This window comes from Hyperoodon ampullatus (assembly GCF_949752795.1).
Source record: "Hyperoodon ampullatus genome assembly, chromosome: 5".
Taxonomy (NCBI): domain Eukaryota; kingdom Metazoa; phylum Chordata; class Mammalia; order Artiodactyla; family Ziphiidae; genus Hyperoodon; species Hyperoodon ampullatus.
In genome coordinates, this window is record NC_136918.1 from 54,522,555 (window position 1) to 54,543,645 (window position 21,091).

A 21,091-nucleotide genomic window follows, 5' to 3' on the forward strand; every position below is an offset into this window, starting at 1 on the left:
TTAATAATAAGGATGAATAATCAAGTTATATTTATTTTTAACATTCATTTCTCCACTTACTTACACCTGCCTTATTCCACAAAAATCATTAGAAGCATCTTTAGTTTTTTTGTTTAAGATTCAAAGTATGCTACATAGTATCAGCATAATCCTTACTGTTAAATAATGCAAAAGTGCAATCTTGAGAGACCATATTTTTATAATAGATTCATCTAGTATTGATATTATTATATGCAGTTCAGTTTTGGAATTTTGAGAGAGCTGTCATTCCCCATTATTAAACTCATATCATTTCTCTTTAGAATCTTATTCAGATTTTAAGGGCTTACTAATAATAACTAATATTTATTAGGAATTATGCATGCATTGTAAGATTTAATGCTCACACAAGCTTGTGAGTTGGGATTACTTTTATCACCATTTTGAGATTAAAAACAAAAAGAAACTTTAAAACTTCAGAGGCGTTACATGATATCCCAAGGTCACATAAACATCAAGCATGAACTTGAGCCTGTCTCTACCATCTTTGCATCCTGCCATGCTGTACTTCACTACTGAAAATAAATCACCTGTTGAATACAGAACAAATATAACACATTGGAAAGACTGAGAAACCCATCTACAGCAGGAAAAAATGAAAAGCATCAACCAGACAGAGGGAGAGAAGGAAAAGTTAAAATGTGAAAAGATAGCTCAGAATTATCACTAAGCCAGATGTTATTATCATAGAGACATTTATGCTGGTGTGTCCATATAATTCCTCAAAAATTAAAATATGTCTGAAACGTACTCTTTTGGATTTTAGAGTAATATATAATGTATAAAAAAGATTTCTGAAATGTAATTTTAGGGCACGAACTAGGGGGGAATCAAGTGCTGTTTTCTTTCTTTCCTTCTATCCTTCCTTCCTGCCTCCCTTTCTGTCGACTTCTTTCTTGATTTCATGTTTTTCTTAGTTTATATTATAATATTTAAGACAAACAAAATGCTTAGAACCTTTCTTATACTACCAAACTTGCATGAATGTGTGGGGATGATTTATGCTTAACATACTACAATAAGATAATGCAAAAATCAAGGCCTCTAATGAATGATGTCACTAGTTATGGTTTCCCAATATTCAAATGGTCAGTCAATAAAAGTAATTATATTATCATGAAGGTAAAATACAGGCATGACTTCTTAGTTATGGGAATCATTCACAACGGACTGAACATTTGTAGACATACCTTAATTTTGTTTTAAGTCATGAAAAATACTTTAATTTTAGGTATAAGATTGGAAGTATTCAGGATTAGTTATCCTTGTTCTAAATGCACTTTCTTAAAGCCTGACTGCTAAATGGCAGAATAACATTCAGTCTAAAGTTTTTCCATTATAACTTATGATTGAAGTTGTATTTCAACAAAAATTACCTTTTGTAGATATGGTAATATTTGGTCTAAGACATTTAGAAAAATAACTAAAGTCAGTCAGTGGAAAATGGAAAATATTCTGATTAAAAAAAAATAATAGCAGGGCTTCCCTGGTGGCGTGGTGGTTGAGGGTTTGACTGCCGGTGCAGGGGACATGGGTTCGAGCCCTGGTCTGGGAGGATCCCACATGCCGCGGAGCAACTGGGCCCGTGAGCCACAACTACTGAGCCTGCACGTCTGGAGCCTGTGCTCCGCAACATGAGAGGCCGCGACAGTGAGAGGCCTCTGCACCGCGATGAAGAGTGGCCCCTGCTTGCTGCAACTAGAGAAAGCCCATAGAAACGAAGACCCAACACAGCCAAAAGTAAATAAATAAATAAAATTTAAAGTAACAAGCAAAAAGCAAGACCTTCCAAGCTCATTAAAGGAAATATTTTAAAAATAAATAAAATAATAGCAGATTTGGCTTTTAAATACATTAAACCATTGTTTTCTGATTTTGTGTTCTAGTCCTGACCATGTTTTCTGTGAGCAGTGTAGCAGCTCTAGACTCGTACAATTACAAAATATGGAGCACTGGTCTTTTGTAATTACTTCTGACAACAGGGTAGGAAGTGCCTCATTAAATCAGCCAGTGAACAAGCATACCCGTTCTAAGTATCAAGATAGTGTTCACTTCCTTTGGTTCATAAAATGCCTTCCAAAATTGTCTTAAAAAAAAAGCAACTTTGCCTCCACATACAAAACTATACCCCCAAAATCATGCAATGACACTGAATTAAATGTTTTTTTTCCATCTGAAATATTCACAGACTATCATGTAAGTAGATCTGCTAGGTTCATCAATACCAGGGAAAATTATAATGCATCAAAAGTTTCAATAAGGAAGGAGTCTTTCCTTCTTTCCTATTTCCCAGCATGTTACATGACACATAATGCTATACCAATGTGCATATACATATACCACACACACACACCATGAATATCTTATATTAAAAAAATATTGAGTTCCTTTTTTATGCACATTGTTGTACTATTGTACTGTATACAACATTTTTTTAAACATCTTTATAGGAATATAATTGCTTTACAATGTTGTGATAGTTTCTGCTGTATAACAAAGTGAATCAACTATATATATATATATATATATATATATATATATATATATATATATATATATATCCCCATATCTACTACCTCTCGCGTCTCCCTCACACTATCCCTATCCCACCCCTCTAGGTGGTCACAAAGCACCAAGCTGATCTCCCTGTGCTATGCGGCTGGTTCCCATTAGCTAACTATTTTACATTTGATAGTGTATATTAGTCAATGCAACTCTCTCACTTCGTCCCAGAATAACCTTCCCCCTCCCGGGTCCTCAAGACCATACTCTACGTCTGCATCTTTATTCCTGTCCTGACCCTAGGTTCTTCAGAACCAATTTTTTTTTAGATTCCAAATATATGTGTTAGCATACGGTATTTGTTTTTCTCTTTCTGACTTACCTCACTCTGTATGACAGAGTCTACGTCCATGCACATCACTACAAATAACTCAATTTCATTTCTTTTTATGGCTGATTAATATTTCATTGTATACATGTGCCACATCTTCAATCATTCATCAGATGATGGACACTTAGGTTACTTCCATGCCTTGGCTATTGTAAATACTGCTGCAACAAACATTGTGGTACATGACATTTTTTGAATTATAGTTTTCTCAGGATATATGCTCAGGGTGGGATTGCTGGGTCATATGGTACTACTATTGTTAGTTTTGTAAGGAACCTCCATAATGCTCTCCATAGTGACTGTATCAATTTACATTCCTACCAAGAGTGCAAGAGGGTTCCCTTTTCTCCACACCCTCTCCAGCATTTATTGTTTGTAGATTTTATGTTGATGGCCATTCTAACTAGTGTGAGGTGATACCACATTGTGGTTTTGATTTGCATTTCTCTAATGATTAGTGATGTTGAGCATTCTTTCATGTGTTTGTTGGAAATCTGTATATATTCTTTGGAGAAATGTCTGTTTAGGTCTTCTGCCCATTTTTGTATAGGGTTGTTTGGTTTTTTTTGATGCTGCATGGGCTGCTTGTATATTTTGGAGGTTAATCTTTGGCAGTTGCTCATTTGCAAATATTTTCTCTCATTCTGAGGGTTGTCTTTTCATCTTGTTTATGGTTTCCTTTGCAGTGAGACAGCGTTTAAGTTTCATTAGGTCTCATTTGTTTATTTTTGTTTTTATTTCCATTTCTGTAGGAGGTGGGTCAAAAAGGATCTTGCTGTGATTTATGTCATAGAGTGTTCTGCCTATGTTTTCCTCTAAGAGTTTTATATTCCCTGGCCTTACATTTAGGTCTTTAATCTATTTTGAGTTTATTTTTGTGTATGGTGTTAGGGAGTGTTCTAATTTCATGCTTTTACATGTAGCTGCCAGTTTCCCAGCACCACTTATTGAAGAGTCTGTCTTTGCTCCATTGTATACACTTGCCTGCTTTGTCAAAGATAAGGTGACCATACGTGCATGGGTTTATCTCTGGATTTTCTGTCCTGTTCCATTGATCTATATTTCTGTTTTTGTGCCAGTACCATACTATCTTGATTACTGTAGCTTTGCAGTATAGTCTGAAGTCAGGGAGCCTGATTCCTCCAGCTCCGTTTTTCTTTCTCAAGATTGCTTTGGCTATTAGGGGTCTTTTGTCTTTCCATACAAATTTTGAAATTTTTAGTTCTACTTCTGTGAAAAATGTCATTGGTAGTTTGATAGGGATTGCACTGAATCTGTAGATTGCTTTGGGTAGTATAGTCATTTTCACAATGTTGATTCTTCCAATCCAAGAACAGGGTATATCTCTCCATCTGTTTGTATCATCTTTAATTTCCTTCATCAGTGTCTTATAGTTTTCTGTATACAGGTGTTTTGTCTCCTTAGGTAGGTTTATTCCTAGGTATTTTATTCTTTTTGTTGCCATGGTAAATGGGAGTATTTCCTTAATTTCTCTTTCAGATTTTTCATCATTAGTGTATAGGAATACAAGAGATTTCTGTGCATTAATTTTTATCCTGCTACTTTACCAAATTCATTCATTAGTTCTAGTAGTTTTCTGGTAGCATCTTTAAGATTCTCTATGTATTGTATCATGTCATCTGCAAACAGTGACAGCTTTACTTCTTTTCCAATTTGGATTCCTTTTATTTCTATATCTTATCTGATTGCTGTGGCTAAAAATTCCAAAGCTATGTTGAATAATAGTGCTGAGAGTGGGCAACCTTGTCTTGTTCCTGATCTTAGTGGAAATGCTTTCAGTTTTTCACCATTGAGAATGATGTTGGCTGTGGGTTTGTCATATATGGTCTATATTATGTTGAGGTACGTTCCCTCTAAGCCTAGTTTCTGGAGACTGTTTTCTTTAATCATAAATGGTGTTGAATTTTGTCAAAAGGTTTTTCTGCATCTATTGAGATGATCATACTGTCTTTCTCCTTCAATTTGTTAATATGGCATTTCACATTGATTGATCTGCACATACTGAAGAATCCTTGCATTCTTGGGATAAACCCCACTTGATCATGGTGTATGATCCTTTTAATGTGTTGTTGGGTTCCGTTTGCTAGTATTTTGTTCAGGATTTTTGCATCTTGTTCATCAGAAATATTGGCCTGCAGTTTTCTTTGATTTTTGACAGGTTTGCCTTGTATTGGTATCAGGGTGATGGTGGCCTCATAGAATGAGTTTGGGAGTGTTCTTCCCTCTGCTATATTTTAGAAGAGTTTGAGAAGGATAGGTGTTAGCTCTTCTCTGAATATTTGATAAAATTCATCTGTTAAGCCAACTGGCCACGGGCTTTTGTTTGTTCAAAGATTTTTAATCACACTTTCAATTTCAGTGCTTGTGATTGGTCTGTTTATATTTTCTATTTATCCCTGGTTTAGTCTTGGAAGGTTGTGTTTTTCTAAGAATTTTTCCATTTCTTCCAGGTTGTTCATTTTATTGGCATAGAGTTTCTTGTAGTAATCTCATGATCCTTTGCATTTCTGCAGTATCAGTTGTTACTTCTCCTTTTTCATTACTAATTCTGTTGATGTGGATTTTCTCCTTTTCTTGATGAGTCTGGTTAATGGTTTATCAATTTTGTTTATCTTCTCAAAGAATCAGCTTTTAGTTTTGTTGATCTTTGCTATCATTTCCTTCATTTCTTTTTCATTTATTTCTGATATGATCTTTATGATTTGTTTCCTTCTGCTAACTTTGGGTTCTTTTTTGTTCTTCTTTCTCTAATTTCTTCAGGTGTAAATTAGGTTGTATATTTGAGAGTTTTCTTGACTCTTGAGGTAGGATTGTAATGCTATAAACTTCCCTCTTAGAACTGCTTTTGCTACATCCCATACGTTTTGGGTGGTCGTGATTTCATTGTCATTTGTTTGTAGGTATTTTTGATTTCCTCTTTGATTTCTTCAGTGATATCTTGGTTATTTAGTAGCCTATTGTTTAGCTTCCATATGTTTGTAATTTTTGCAGTTTTTTTTTCCCCTGTAATTGATATCTAGTCTCATAGCATTGTGGTCGGAAAAGATACTCGATATGATTTCAAGTTTGTTAAGTTTACCAAGGCTTGAATTGTGATGCAAGATATGATCTATCCTGGAGAATGTTCCATAATCACTTGAAAAGAAAGTGTATTCTGTTGTTTTTGGATGGAATGTATATAAATATCAATGAAGTCCATCTTGTTTAATGTGTCACTTAAAGCTTCTGTTTCCTTGTTTATTTTCACTTTGATTGATCTGTCCATTGGTGAAAGTGGGGTGTTAAAGTCCCCTACTATTATTGTATTTCTGTCTATTTCCCCTTTTATGACTGGTAGCATTTGCCTTATGTTTTGAGGTGCTCCTATGTTGGGTGCATAAATATTTAAAATTCTTATATCTTCTTCTTGGATTGATCCCTTGATCATTATGTAGTGTCCTTCTTTGTCTCCTGTAATAGTCTTTATTTTAAAGTCTATTCTGTCTAATATGAGAACTTCTACACCAGCTTTCTTTTGATTTCCATTTGCATGGAATAACTTTTTCCATCTGCTCACTTTCTGTCTGTATGTGTCCCTAGGTCTAAAGTGGGTCTCTTGTAGACAGCATATATATGGATCTTGTTTTTGCATCCATTTAGCCAGTCTATGTCTTTTGGTGGGAGCATTTAATCCATTTACATTTAAGGTAGTTATCAGTATGTATGTTCCTATTACCATTTTATTCAATGTTTTGGGTTTGTTATTGTAGGTCTTTTCCTTGTCTTGTGTTTCTTGCCTAGAGAAGTTCCTTTAGCATTTGTTGTAAAGCTGGTTTGGTGGTGCTGAATCCTCTTAGCTATTGTTTCTCTGTAAAGGTTTTAATTTCTCTGTCAAATCTGAATGAGATCCTTGCTGGGTAGAGTAATCTTGGTTGTAGGTTTTTCCCTTTCATCACTTTAAAAATGCCCTGCCACTCCCTTCTGGCTTGCAGAATTGCTCTGAATGATCAGCTGTTAACCTTATGGGGATTCCCTTGTATGTTACTTGTTGTTTTTCCCTTGCTGCTTTTAATATTTTTTCTTTGTATTTAATTTTTGATAGTTTGATTAATATGTATGTTGGTGTGTTTCTCCTTGGATTTTTCCTGTATGGGACTCTCTGTGCATCCTGGACTTGATTGATTACTTCCTTTCCCATGCTAGGGAAGTTTTCATCTATAATCTCTTCAAATAATATCTCAGTCCCTTCATTTTTCTCTTCTTCTTCTGGGACCCCTATAATTCGAATATTGGTGCTTTTAGTGTTGTCTGTGAAGTCTCAGAGAATGTCCTAAATTCTTTTCATTCTTTTTTCTTTATTCTGCTCTGTGGTAGTTATTTCCACTTTTTAATCTTCCAGGTCACTTATCTGTTCTTCTGCCTCAGTTATTCTGCTATTCCTTTCTTCTAGATAACTTTCTATTTCATTTATAGAATGAATAGAATGGTGTCCATGATGGTGTTCATCATTGTTTGCTCTTTAGTTCTTCTAAGTCCTTGTTAAACATTTCTTGTATTTTCTCTATTCTATTTATAAGATTTTGGATCATCTTTACTATCATTACACTGAATTCTTTTTCAGGTAGACTGCCTACTGCCTCTTCATTTGTTTGGTCTGGAGGGTGTTTACCTTCCTCCTTCATCTGCTGCATATTTCTCTGTCTTCTCATTTTGCTTAACTTACTGTGTGGGGTCTCCTTTTTCCCAGGCTGCAGGTTTGTAGTTCCCATTGTTTTTGGTGTTTTACCCCAGTGGGTAAGGTTTTTCAGTGGGTTGTGGAGTCTTCCTGGTGGAGGGGACTGGTGCCTTTGTTGTGGTGGATGAAGCTGGATCATGTCTTTCTGGTGGGCAGGTTCAGTGGTGTGTTTTGGGGTGTCTGCAAGCTTGTTATGATTTTAGTCATCCTGTCTACTAGTTGGTAGGGTTGTGTTCCTGTCTTGCTAGGTGTTTTGCATGGGGTGTCCAGCACTGTAGCTTGCTGGTTGTTGAGTGGAGCTGGGTCTTAGTGTTGAGACAGAGATCTCTGGAAGATCTCTTACCAATTTCTATTATGTGGGACCAGGATGTCTCTATTGGTCCAATGTCCTGAACTTGTCTCTCCCACCTCAAAGGCTCAGGCTTGGCACCTGGCCAGAGCACCAAGACCCTGTTAGCCACATGGCTCAGAATAAAAGGGAGAAAAAAAAGAAAGAAAGAAAAAAATAAATAAAATATAACAAAGTTATTAAAATACAAAATAAAAAATATTAAAATAAAGAAATATAATACGTAATTTAAAAAATTGTAAAAAAAAAAGAGCAAGAAAACCAATAAATAAATCCCCAATGATAACAAGTGCTAAAAACTGTACTAAGATAAACATAAAAGTCAGAAACTAGTCAGCTGCATACAGAAAACACCAAGTCTACATTTGCTCCTCAAATCCACTGCCTCAATTTTGGGATGGTTCATTGTCAATTCAGGTATTCCACAGATGCAGGGTATTTCAAGTTGATGTGGGGATTTAGTCCGCTCTTCCTGAGGCTGTTGGGAGAGATTTCCCTTTCTCTTCTTTGTTTGCACAGCTCCTGGGGTTCAGCTTTGGATTTGGCCTCACCTCTGCAGGCAGGTAGCCCTCTGGCATGTGTTCTTCACCCAGACAGGAGGGAGTTAAAGGAGTAGCTGATTAGCAGGCTCTGTCTGACTCAGGCCAGTGGGAGGGAGGGTTACAGAATATGGGGTGAGCCTGCGGTTGCAGAATATGGGGTGAATTTGCAACAGCCTGAGGCATGCTGTGTGTTCTTCTGGGGAAATTGTCCATGGATCACGGAACCCTGGAAGTGGCAGGCTGCACAGGCTCCCAGGAGGGCAGGTGTGGAGAGTGACCTGTGCTTTCACACAGAATTCTTGGTGGTTGCAGCAGCAGGCTTAGTGTTTCATGCCTGTCTCTGGTGTCCACGCTAATAACAATGGCTCACGCCTATCTCTGAAGCTCATTTAGGCGGTGCTCTGAATCTCCTCTCCTCCCGCACAATGGTCTCTTGCCTCTTAGGCAGCTCCAGTCTTTTCCCCCGACTATCTCTCCATTAGCTGTGGTGCACTATCACCCTTCAGGCTGTGTTCACACAGCCAATCCCAGTCCTCTCCCTGGGGTTTGACCTCTGAAAACCAAGCCTCAGCTCTCAGCCCCCACCTGTCTTGGTGGGTGAGCAGACAAGGTCTCAGGCTGGTGAGTGCTGGTCAGCACTGATCCTCTGTGTGGAAATCTCCCTGCTTTGCCCTCTGCACCCCTGTTGCTTCACTCTCCTCTGTGGTTCTGAACCTTCCCCCACCCATCCACACCCCGTCTCTGCCAGTGAAGGAGCTTCCTAGTGTGTGGAAACTGTTCCTCCTTCACAGCTCCTTCCCAGAGGTGCAGGTCCCATCTCTATTCTTTGGTCTGTTTTTTTCTCTTTTCTTTTGCCCTACCCAGGTACATGGAGAGTTTCTTGCCTTTGGGGAATTGTGAGGTCTTCTGTCAGCCTTCAGTAGGTTTTGTGAAGGAGTTGCTCCACATGTAGATGTATTTTTGATGTATTTGTGGGCAGGAAGGTGATCTCCATGCCTTACTCCTCCACCATCTTGAAGGTTCTCATATCACATATTTTTGACACTAATTATTAGCTGAATACATCATATATTAATTTGGGGAAACGAAAATTAAATTTTAGATCTACCATCTTAAACTTCTACCACATGTATTAGAGTAATGCCACTTTCAACTGAAATTTAAAAAAAATAATAATTCTTTTCAATGCAGTTTTCATAAGGATTAAATAATTGTCATCAGAAAAAAAAGGAGATTGGAACAAATGAAATAGAGTATAATTCAGCAAATATGAAAAGCATGTCAATGCCTTATGTGAGGTAAGGTTTCAAAATATAGTATTTCTCAGCATTTATTTTACCTAAACTAGAGAATTTCTTACTGATCTTCCTATTGTCCACTTGTTCAGTACTGATTAGTAAATCACCAAATATAGAGATTTCCTCACTAAACCCCCAACTCAGTGTTTTAAATTTACTTGCTTTGTAGATTAAATTGAGTTTGAAATTCAAATAGTGTGAAGTTTACTTTTTTCCTAATCTGTTGGAAACAATCTACTGAATATTTGAAAATGTCAACATGTAACAATTGTTTTCTACCTCTCATTTCCTTCCAGGCTCTTCCAAAATGCCTTCCCCTTTAAGCATGCTTTATGGACTTGAGTGGTAGTTGGTTAAGTCATACACTGGCCAAACAATGCAAAATTGATATTAAAATAAAAATCTTATCCAATGAATAGATAGGAAACTGTTTCATTTGTAGGAAACTACAAAATCATTTGGATTCCCAAATCATTAAAAATGTGATTACACGGATAAAAAGGTATATAAGAAAATGCAAAAATCAGCTAATATTTGCTAGTATCTTACTATCTATCTGTGAGTACTAGGAATGTACTGTATGTTACTTCATTTATGAAAAACTCGCAACAGCATTTATGAATTTTCCTGTGTAACTTTACCATGCACAAAAGGCATAAGATATTTAGTTATTTGTAATTTTACCATATGCAAAGTTGACTCTTACAAGACTTGGGGCTTATATGTTGTGTGGACCCAGAAAATGACCCATCTTCCACATTTCAGTGGGATTTACTTAGTTTCTAGTTGTCATGGAGTACACAGTAATATTTTTTTTATTACTGCTGTTTGTGAAAATGACTCTAAAAGAAAGCCAAATGATTTTATTGCATTTTATAAAATAAATTTCATACTAGAGAGCTATTTAGCAATTTGGGAATTTGCAAGGGTTTTTGTATCTGCTTTATTATGTCTCAGATTGTCACTGAGAGGAATCTAAGTAAATCCATCATGACAGATAAAAGACTATTTTGTCTTAAAGCTTAAGGAATGAAAGCACTCTCCTATAAAATAAACTGCTATAAATACAAAGCCCATAGAAATCTAAAGCCTCTCCTCTAAGGTTTAAGCTTAAGGAAACTAGCACAAGCTAGGTCTGAAGGACTTGGCCCTTTCCTACAGCAACAATGTGTGGACATCAAGGCTTATAGCTAGAAGCCATCTGCCTTTAACAGCTCCTGCTACAAATGTGGGGATTACCTCATCAATCCCTTCCTAGTGACTAAATTAACACATACATACCATTTATGATAAAACTAATGAGATCTCCTCCTTCTTGACTGCGGATTATTTTTCTACTCTCTTTAGGAGGTAATATCACAATTTTGCTTCCTCTTTGCCCTCTTTTTCTCAGATACAGAGATTCCCTCCCAGATTCATTTTTTAAGCTATGATTTAGTTACTACTGCACAGTTAAAATATGATTAACTTTTCTCTACTCATTCAGCCCCATGTTCCCAGTCCAGATGCTCATTTGGAATCATGAGTAACAGTTGTAATTCACAAAGAAGTCAATTGGTCCTCTGCCTTTTTTCAACCCAGCTGTATTACTCTATTACCTCATTTTCCAATTTCAGCCTCAGAATATATTTGATGGACAGGTGAAGCCAGTTCAGCTATAATCCTGCTATATAACCTTTTCTACACCACGCTTTCTTTTTTCTTTACAATGTGAATATATATTAACAGATATGGAATCAGTGATTCCATAATCTCTGGGACAATCTACAGAAAACAGAGATGCCTATGATAGAATCTAAAAGGTTAAAGAAAGAGTGCTCTCTCTTCTCTGGCTAGAAGATAATGCCAAGTTTGTGGCAAGGCTCTGTCTAAAGGGAAATTCTGCACAGACCTCTTTGTTAAATATACCAGAGTTTTAATAACTGTGTCCTATTCTAGATAAACCACTATTTCAGTACTTTGTGGACCTTGCCAAATGGTTTCATAATGTAAATATTCTCTGGAGCAGTCAAATAAAAATAAACTGGCTATGTTTTAACCCATTATCTACTGGTAGGGATTTTGAGTATTTGGCCTATAAACACTGTTAGAAAAAAATTTAAATGCCTTATCTTAACATGAATTTTTAGACTTTTTTTCCTTACAAAATATATACAAAATCATTAGTAATTTAGGAAATATAAAGAAATAGAAATCCATAATTCCATCAACCCAATTTAGATAATTGGCCCCTACACAAACAACATTTTACTCATCTGTATCACTCTTAGGTTGAACAAGCAGGATTCATGTACTGTACTCAAAGCAGTGTTACAGTAGTTCCCTGTTATCCATAGTTTCACTTTTAGAGGTTTCAGATGCTCGTGGTCAACTGAAGTCCAAAGTACACTGAATGGAAAATTCCAAAAATACTATTCCTAAGTTTTAAATTATGGGCTGTTTTGAGTAGCTTGATGTCATCTAAGGCTGTCCGACTCCATCCAGCCAGGATGTGAATTGTCCCTTTGTCCAGCATATACATGCTGTTTATCCTACCCTGCCCATTAGTCACTAAGCAGCCCTCTAAATTATCAGAATGATGTTGGTGATATCACAGTCACATAATTTTTATTATAGTATATTGTTATATGCTCTACTTTATTATTAGTTATTGTTGTTAATCTCTTACTATGCCTAATTATAAATGAAACACTATCATAAGTATATATGTATAGGAAAAAGCATAGTATATGTAGAGTTTGGTACTAACTGTGGTTTCAGGCATCCACTGGGAGTCTTGGAACTTATCCTCCAAGGGTAAGTGGGTCTGTTGTGCTTTGTTTTCCACTGCCCCTTTAAAACATCTGGAAAAGAACATTCTTCCTCAAACAACTAGAGGAAGAGTTCTTCTAATTATTGGTAATAAAATGTCCTCTAAGCAATTTGAATCACTTGTCTTAAGTGAGTAATTAGAATGCCTAGTCTCATACCATGATCAAATCTGTACCATTGATTTAAAATGTCATCATTTTGCCCCTCTACCAAATTGGGGCTGTTTTGGGGGAAAGAGTATACTCTATCTTATTTCCTTCCTCAGGCACTTGTGATACTCTTCTATAAATTGAAGATAATAATCTGTACCTCAACACTATGGTTATTGTAAAGATTAATGTGAAAATACATTAAAAAATGCTTAGGGCTCCCCTGGTGGCACAGTGGTTGAGAGTCCACCTGCAGATGCAGGGGATACGGGTTCATGATCCGGTCTGGGAAGAACCCACATGCCACAGAGGGGCTGGGCCCGTGAGCCATGGCAGCTGAGCCTGTTTGTCCGGAGCCTGTGCTCTGCAATGGGAGAGGCCACAACAGTGAGAGGCCCGCATACCGCAAAAAAAAAAAAATGCTTAGAAAAATATTTAACCCATATTTCTAACAATGTTACTTTTAGAAGAAACAATAAATGTAATCATTATTATATAATTATTATAAATGTCCTTTTCATAATTTATTTGTTTGACTTATGATGATTTTCACATATCATTAAATATTCTTTACATTGTAATTGTCGTATAGTATTCAGCTGTACAAATGTAGCATAATTTTCAGTGCTAAACTGGATGTATATATCATTTCAAATATTTTCTCACATCATTGGTAATCATTGTGTTCATCATCTCTGATTTTTTCCCCTTTAGAATATACTGTTGAAATGGAAGTATTGGGTCAAGATGATTATTTTAAGGCCTTTAATACATACTAACAAATTATCCTACAAAAAATTAGTATCAGTGTTTATTATATTTTCAAGACTATCTTAAAATTCTGGCCTATTATCTACTATCAGACATTGATTTAGGTATAAGAGCATCCTTGGAAAATAAAAAACAGGCACAGAATGTTCTATTGGGTCCTTACAGAGTGTGCCAACAGATTTCTGGAAATAATTTTTACTCCTGGGAATTAGCTAATCTCATATAGGTTTGAAAGAGGAGAAATCCAATATATCTTTAGAACCAGAGCATTCCAGGGACATAACTACACAACTACACTGATCACTCTTTTTTTTTTTTTTTTTTTTTTTTTTTTTTTTTTTTTTTTTTTTTTTTTGCGGTACGCGGGCCTCTCACTGCTGTGGCCTCTCCCGTCGCGGAGCACAGGCTCCGGGTGCGCAGGCTCAGCAGCCACGGCTCACGGGCCCAGCCGCTCCGCGGCATGTGGGATCTTCCCGGACCGGGGCACGAACCCGTATCCCCTGCATCGGCAGGCGGATTCTCAACCACTGCGCCACCAGAGAAGCCCCTGATCACTCTTTTTTAATAGAAAAAGAAAATGAAGTAAGAATGAGCAGTAGTGACTCTCTATTGTGGTTGCTCATTATGAGATACTTAGATTGAACTGCTTTAATTATGTAAATGCATCTGGTGGATGAGTGTTAATAAACTTCACTTTAAATAAAATAAATCAAAATTCTGCTTTTCCTCAGTATATTATATTTTAATTAAATTTCTGAGCAGAGTCAGTAACTGTGAAGTTATACAGTTGACAAAAATTAATCACTAAGGAGTGTAAATCAGCGAGATACTAGTCTAACATAAAGGACATGGTAATTAGAAAACAGATTAGAAGTTTCACAGATGTCACGAGAGAGGACACTGTGGTTCTCATTTTTAGCATTCCAGATAGGTATTATGAAGGAAACGCCAATTTTATGAAGGTCCCACAAACTCACAGTATCTTAAAGGTCTTAATATAAAATTATCCATTTTGGAAAAGTTATCTTCCTGTGATACCGTACGCCTCTTTGTCTTTCCACTCTATTGCTCTCCCTCTCTCTCTCTCTCACACACACACACACACACACACACACACACACACACACACACATACTCACTCTCTCTCTCTCTCTCTCTTTTCATGTTCTCAGATGCACATGTAACCCCAACTGAACAAAACATTCACTCTACCAGCAAATAAGAGCCATTGGACCAACCTTATAAAGTAGTGGCAGTTTTCCTAATTTCAGGAGTGCAATCTGATTTGTGACATTTTTCATTTTTTTAATCCTATTTAAATCATCTGCATTTCCATAACTCACATCAATGACTTCAGCCTGAAAGAGAAGACAAAGAAAAATAAAGCTCTGTCAGAAGCATTACAGCAAATTGCCCATTTAGCATAACAAAATCATTCATAGTAATTCAAAACGTTCAAAGGAGAACTAATCTCTCTCTTACCCTGTCCCAATCATGACCTTTCTATTTCTACCAGGGTACAATAATTCTCCTTTGAGAAGTCACTTGAAAAAAAGGTTTAGATTCATTTTTACTTTGCAGTCTCTTCTAAACAAATTACAAACCCAGTTTATGCCTCTAACAGACCACCCAGTTTGGTATATTCTTACATTCATGTTTCTGGAATTTGAATCATTTTACAAGATGCTGCAAAATTAATTTCCTTAAGGTTCAACAACAATCCCACTACAGTTAGATGTGAAAACAACTCAAAGATTCTCTACTGTTATCCAAATTAAGTACAAAGTTCACAATGCACAGTTGTTCAGGATGTGCATATATCCAGTTGTGAATGACAACCCCCTGGGTTATGCAGGATACAACCTATACAGCCACCTGTACCACTGTGAAATTCAAGATTTTAAAATATGACAACAAACAACTACTTCTGTCACATTTCCCACTACTCCTTTAGAGTTATGTTTCATACCAATATTTCTCAGTTTTAAAAACCTCATTTTATTAATGTAAAAGTTTTATGCCCTCCTGGAAATTTTACTCGGAATCCTATGATTTGGTGAACCCCATCCCACACTTTGAAAAGTACTGCCCTGAGGGTTCCATCCAGCATACTCCTACAGACAAGAGGATTCCTTTGGACTTCACTTTCTGGAATTTCTATTATTAAAATAATAGCTGTTATGCTTTCAACTCAAAATTATAATACTAAATGTGCTGTTTCAGGAGGGAGGACCTTCAAGATGGTGGAGGAGTAAGATGTGGAGATGACCTTCCTCCCCAGAAATACATCAAAAATACATCTACATGTGGAACAACTCCTACAGGACACCTACTGAATGCTGGCAGAAGACCTCAGACCTTCCAAAAGGCAAGAAACTCCCCACGTACCTGGGTAGGGCAAAATAAAAAAGGAAAAACAGAGAAAAAAAAATTGGGACGGGACCTGCACTTCTGGGAGGGAGCTATAAAGAAGGAAAAGTTTCCACACACTAGGAAGTCCCTTCAATGGTGGGGAGAGGGAGTGGGCAGGGTAGGGAATCTTTGGAGCCACAGAGGAGAGTGCAGCAAGAGGGGTGCAGATGGCAAAGCAGAGAGATTCCTCCATAGAGAATGGGTGCCGACCAGCACTCACCAGCCTGAGAGGCTTGTCTGCTCAATTGCCAGGGCAGGTGGGGGCTGGGAGCTGAGGCTCGGGCTTTAGAGGTCAGAACCCAGGGAGAGGACTGGGGTTTGCTGTGTGAACACAGCCTGAAAGGGGCTAGTGCACCACAGCTGACCGGGAGGGAGTCTGGGAAAAAGTCTGGAATGGCCAAAGAGGCAAGAAACCATTGTTATGGGGTGCGTGAGGAGAGGAGATTCAGAGCACTGCCTAAATGAGCTTCAGAGACAGGCGTGAGCCGCGGCTATCAGCACAGACACCAGAGACAGGCATGAAACGCTAAGGCTGCTGCTCTAGCCACCAAGAATCCTGTGTGCAAGCACAGGTCACTGTCCACACTTCCCTTCCCGGGAACCTGTGCAGCCGGCCACTGTCAGGGTCCCATGATCCAGGGACAACTTCCTTGGGAGAACACATGGCATGCCTCAGACTGATGCAATGTCATGCCGGCCTCTGCCTCTGCAGGCTAGCTCTGCATGCTGTATCACTCCCTCCCCCCAGACTGAGTCAGCCAGAGCCCCCTAATCAGCTGCTGCTTTAACCCCGTCCTGTCTGAGAAAAGAACAGAGGGCCTCAGGTGACCTACACATAGAGGTGTGGCCAAATCCACAGCTGAAACCCAGGAGCTGCTCAACAAAGAAGACAAGGGAATTTCTCCATGCAGTCTCAGGAGCAGTGGATAAAATCTCTGCAATCAACTTGGTGTAACCTGCATCTGTGGAATACCTGAATGGACAACGAATCATCCCAAAATTGAGGCAGTGGATTTTGGGAGCAACTGTAGACATGGGGTTAAACATACACAACTGACCAGTTTCTGATTTATATATTTAACTTAGTTTAGTTTTTAGCGCTTGTTATCATTGGTGGATTTGTTTATTAGTTTGGTGGCTCTCTTCTTATTTTTTTCTTTTTATTATTATTTTTTTAATTTTTATTTTCATATTTTAAAAATATTTTATTTTAATAACTTTATTCATTTCATTTTATTATTTTTCTACCTTTCTTTTTTTTTTTTCTCCTTTTTCTTCTGAGCCATGTGGCTGACAGGGTCGTGGTGCTCCGGCCAGATGTCAGGCCTGAGCCTTTGACGAGGGATAGCCGAGTAGAGGAGATTGGATCACCAGAGACCTCCCAGCCCCATGTAATAAAAATCGGCAAGAGCTCCGCCAGAGATCTCCAACTCAGTGCAAAAGCCCGGCTCCACTCAACAACCAGCAAGCTCCAGTGCTGGACAACACAGGCCAAACAACTAGCAAGACAGGAAAACAACCAACCCATTAGCAGAGAGGTTGACTAAAATCATAATAAGCTCACAGACACCCCAAAACAGACCACTGAACGTGGTCCTGACCACCAGAAAGACAACATCCAGCAACATCCACCAGAACACAAGCACCAGGCCCCTCCACCAGGAAACCTACACAACCCACTGAAAAACCTTACCCACTGGAGACAGACACCAAAAACAATGGGAACTACAAACCTGCAGCCTGCGAAAAAGGAGACACCACACAGTAAGTTAAGCAAAATGAGAAGATAGAGAAATACGCAGCAGATGAAGGAGCAAGGTAAAACCCTACCAGACCAAACAAATGAAGAGGAAATAGGCAGTCTACCTGAAAAAGAATTCAGTGTAATGATAGTAAAGATGATCCAAAATCTTGGAAATAGAATAGAGAAAATATAAGAAACATTTAACAAGGACCTAGAAGAACGAGAGAGCAAACAAACAATGATGAACAACACAATAAATGAAATTGAAAATTCTCTAGAAGAAATGAATAGCAGAAGAAGAACAGATAAGTGACCTGGAATATTAAGAAGTGCAAATAACTAACACAGAGCAGAATAAAGAAAAAAGAATGAAAAGAATTGAGGACATTCTCCAACACCTCACGAACAACATTAAACTCACCAACATTCGAATTATAGGGGTCCCAGAAGAAGAAGAGAAAAATAAAGGGACTGAGAAAATATCTGAAGAGATTATAGTGAAAACTTCCTTAACATGGGAGAGGAAGTACTCAATCAAGTGCAGGATGCACAGAGAGTCCCATACAGGATAATCCAAGGAGAAACATGACAACATACATATTAATCAAACTATCAAAACCTAAATACAAAGAAAAAATATTAAAAGCAGCAAGGGAAAAACAACAAATAACATACAAGGGAATCCCCGTAAGGTTAACAGCTGATCTTTCAGCAGAAACTCTGCAAGCCAGAAGGGAGTGGCTGGACATATGTAAAGTGATGAAAGGGAAAAACCTACAAGGAAGATTACTCTACCCAACAGGGATCTCATTCAGATTCGATGGAGAAATTAAAACCTTTACAGACAAGCAAAAGATGAGAGAGTTCAGCACCACCAAACCAGCTTTACAACAAATGCTAAAGGAACTACTCTAGGCAAGAAACACAAGCGAAGGAACAGACCTACAATAACAAACCCAAAATAATTAAGATGGTAATAGGAACATACATATCAATAACTACCTTACGTGTAAATGGATTAAATGCTCCCAGCAAAAGACATAGACTGGCTGAATGGATACAGAAACAAGACCCATATACATGTTGTCTACAAAAGACCCACTTTAGACCTAGGGACACATACAGAATGAAAGTGAGCAGATGGAAAAAGATATTCAATGCAAATGGAATTCAAAAGAAAGCTGGAGTAGCAAGTCTCATATCAGACAGACTAAACTTAAAAAAAAAGCCTATTACAGGAGACAAAGATGGGTACTACATAATGATCAAGGGATCAATTCAAGAAGAAGATATAAGAATTGTAAATATTTATGCACACAACATAGGAGCACCTCAGTATATAAGGCAAATGCTAAAAGTCATAAAAGGGGAAATAGACAGTGACACAATAATAGAAGAGGACTTTAACACCCCACTTTCACCAATGGACAGATCAACCAAAATGAAAACAAATAAGGGAACTCAAGCTTTTTTTTTTTTTTTTTTTTGTGGTACGCGGGCCTCTCACTGTTGTGGCCTCTCCCGTTGCGGAGCACAGGCTCCGGATGCGCAGGCTCAGCAGCCATGGCTCACGGGCCCAGCCGCTCCGCGGCATATGGGATCCTCCCAGACCGGGGCACGAACCCGTATCCCCTGCATCGGCAGGCGGACTCTCAACCACTGCGCCACCAGGGAGGCCCAAGGGAACTCAAGCTTTAAGTGACACATTAAACAAGATGGACTTAATTGATATTGATGTACATTCCATCCAGAAACAACAGAATACACTCTCTTTTCAAGTGATTATGGAACATTCTCCAGTATATATCATATCTTGGGTCACAATTCAAGCCTTGGTAAATTTAACAAACATAAAATTGTATCAAGTGTCTTTTCTGAACACAACGCTATGAGACTAGATATCAATTACAGGGAAAAAAACTGTAAAAATTACAAACACATGGAGGCTAAACAATAGGACACTAAATAACCAAGAGATCACTGAAGAAATCAAAGGGGAAATCAAAAATACCTACAAACAAATGACAATGAAAACACGACCACCCAAAACCTATGGAATGTAGCAAAAGCAGTTCTAAGAGGGAAGTTTATAGCATTACAATCTTACCTCAAGAAACAAGAAAACTCTCAAATAAACAACCTAACCTTATAGCTAAAGCAATTACAGAAAGAAGAAAAAAACCCAAAGTTAGTAGAAGGAAAGAAATCATAAAATCATATCAGAAATAAATGAAAAAGAAATGAAGGAAATGATAGCAAAGATAAACAAAACTAAAAGCTGGTTCTTTGAGAAGATAAACAAAATTCATAATCCATTAGCCAGACTCATCAGGAAAAAAAGGGAGAAGATGCAAACCAACAGAATTAGAAATGAAAAAGGAGAAGTAACAGCTGACACTGCAGAAATGCAAAGGATCATGAGAAATTACCTTAAGCAACTCTATGCCAATAAAGTGGACAACCTGGAAGAAATGGAAAAATTCTTAGAAAAGCACAACCTTCCAAGACTGAACCAGGAAGAAACAGAAAATATAAACAGACCAATCACAAATGCTGAAATTGAAAGTGTGATTAACAAGCTTCCAACAAATAAAAGCCAGGACCAGATGGCTTCACAGGAGAATTCTATCAAATATTTAGAGAAGAGCTAACACCTGTCCTTCTCAAACTCTTCCAAAATACACCAGAGGGAAGAACACTCCCAAACTCATTCTACGAGGTCACCATTACCCTGATACCAAAACTAGGCAAATATGTCAAAAATAAAGAAAACTAAAGGCCAATATTTCTGATGAACAAAGATGCAAAAATCCTCATCAAAATACTAGCAAACAGAATCCAAAAGCACATTAAAAGGATCATACACCATGATCAAATGGAGTTTATCCCAGGAATGCAAGGATTCTTCAATATACACAAATTAATCAATGTGAAATGCCATATTAACAAAATGAAGGAGAAAAACCAAATGATCATCTCAATAGATCAGAAAAGGCTTTTGACAAAATTCAACACCGTTTATGATAAAAAAAAAAACTCTCTAGAAAGTAGGCATAGAGGGAACGTACCTCAAAGTAATAGAGACCATATGTGACAAACCAACAGCCAACATCGTTCTCAATGTGAAAAACTGAAACCATTTCCACTAAGATCAGGAACAAGACAAGGTTTCCCACTCTTAGCACTATTATTCAACATAGTTTTGGAAGTTTTAGCCACATCAATCAGATAAGAAATAGAAATAAAAGGAATCCAAATTGGAAAAGAAGAAGTCAAGCTGTCAGTCTTTGCAGATGACATGATTCTATACATGGAGAATCCTAAAGATGCTACCAGAAAGCTACTAGA

At 37.6% G+C, this 21,091-nt stretch overlaps 1 protein-coding gene across 1 annotated transcript in view; it reads right to left on the bottom strand.

Annotated features, from left to right (window-relative positions):
- NAALADL2 (N-acetylated alpha-linked acidic dipeptidase like 2) overlaps positions 1-21,091 on the bottom strand; it is a gene marked incomplete at its 3' end in the record, with an annotated part of 1,068,176 nt that overhangs the window by 602,918 nt on the left and 444,167 nt on the right. Inside the window, exon 4 of the mRNA XM_079705513.1 lies at positions 14,826-14,945. Coding sequence (XP_079561639.1) covers positions 14,826-14,945 — 120 coding nt within the window. The remainder of the gene's footprint in view (positions 1-14,825; positions 14,946-21,091) is intronic.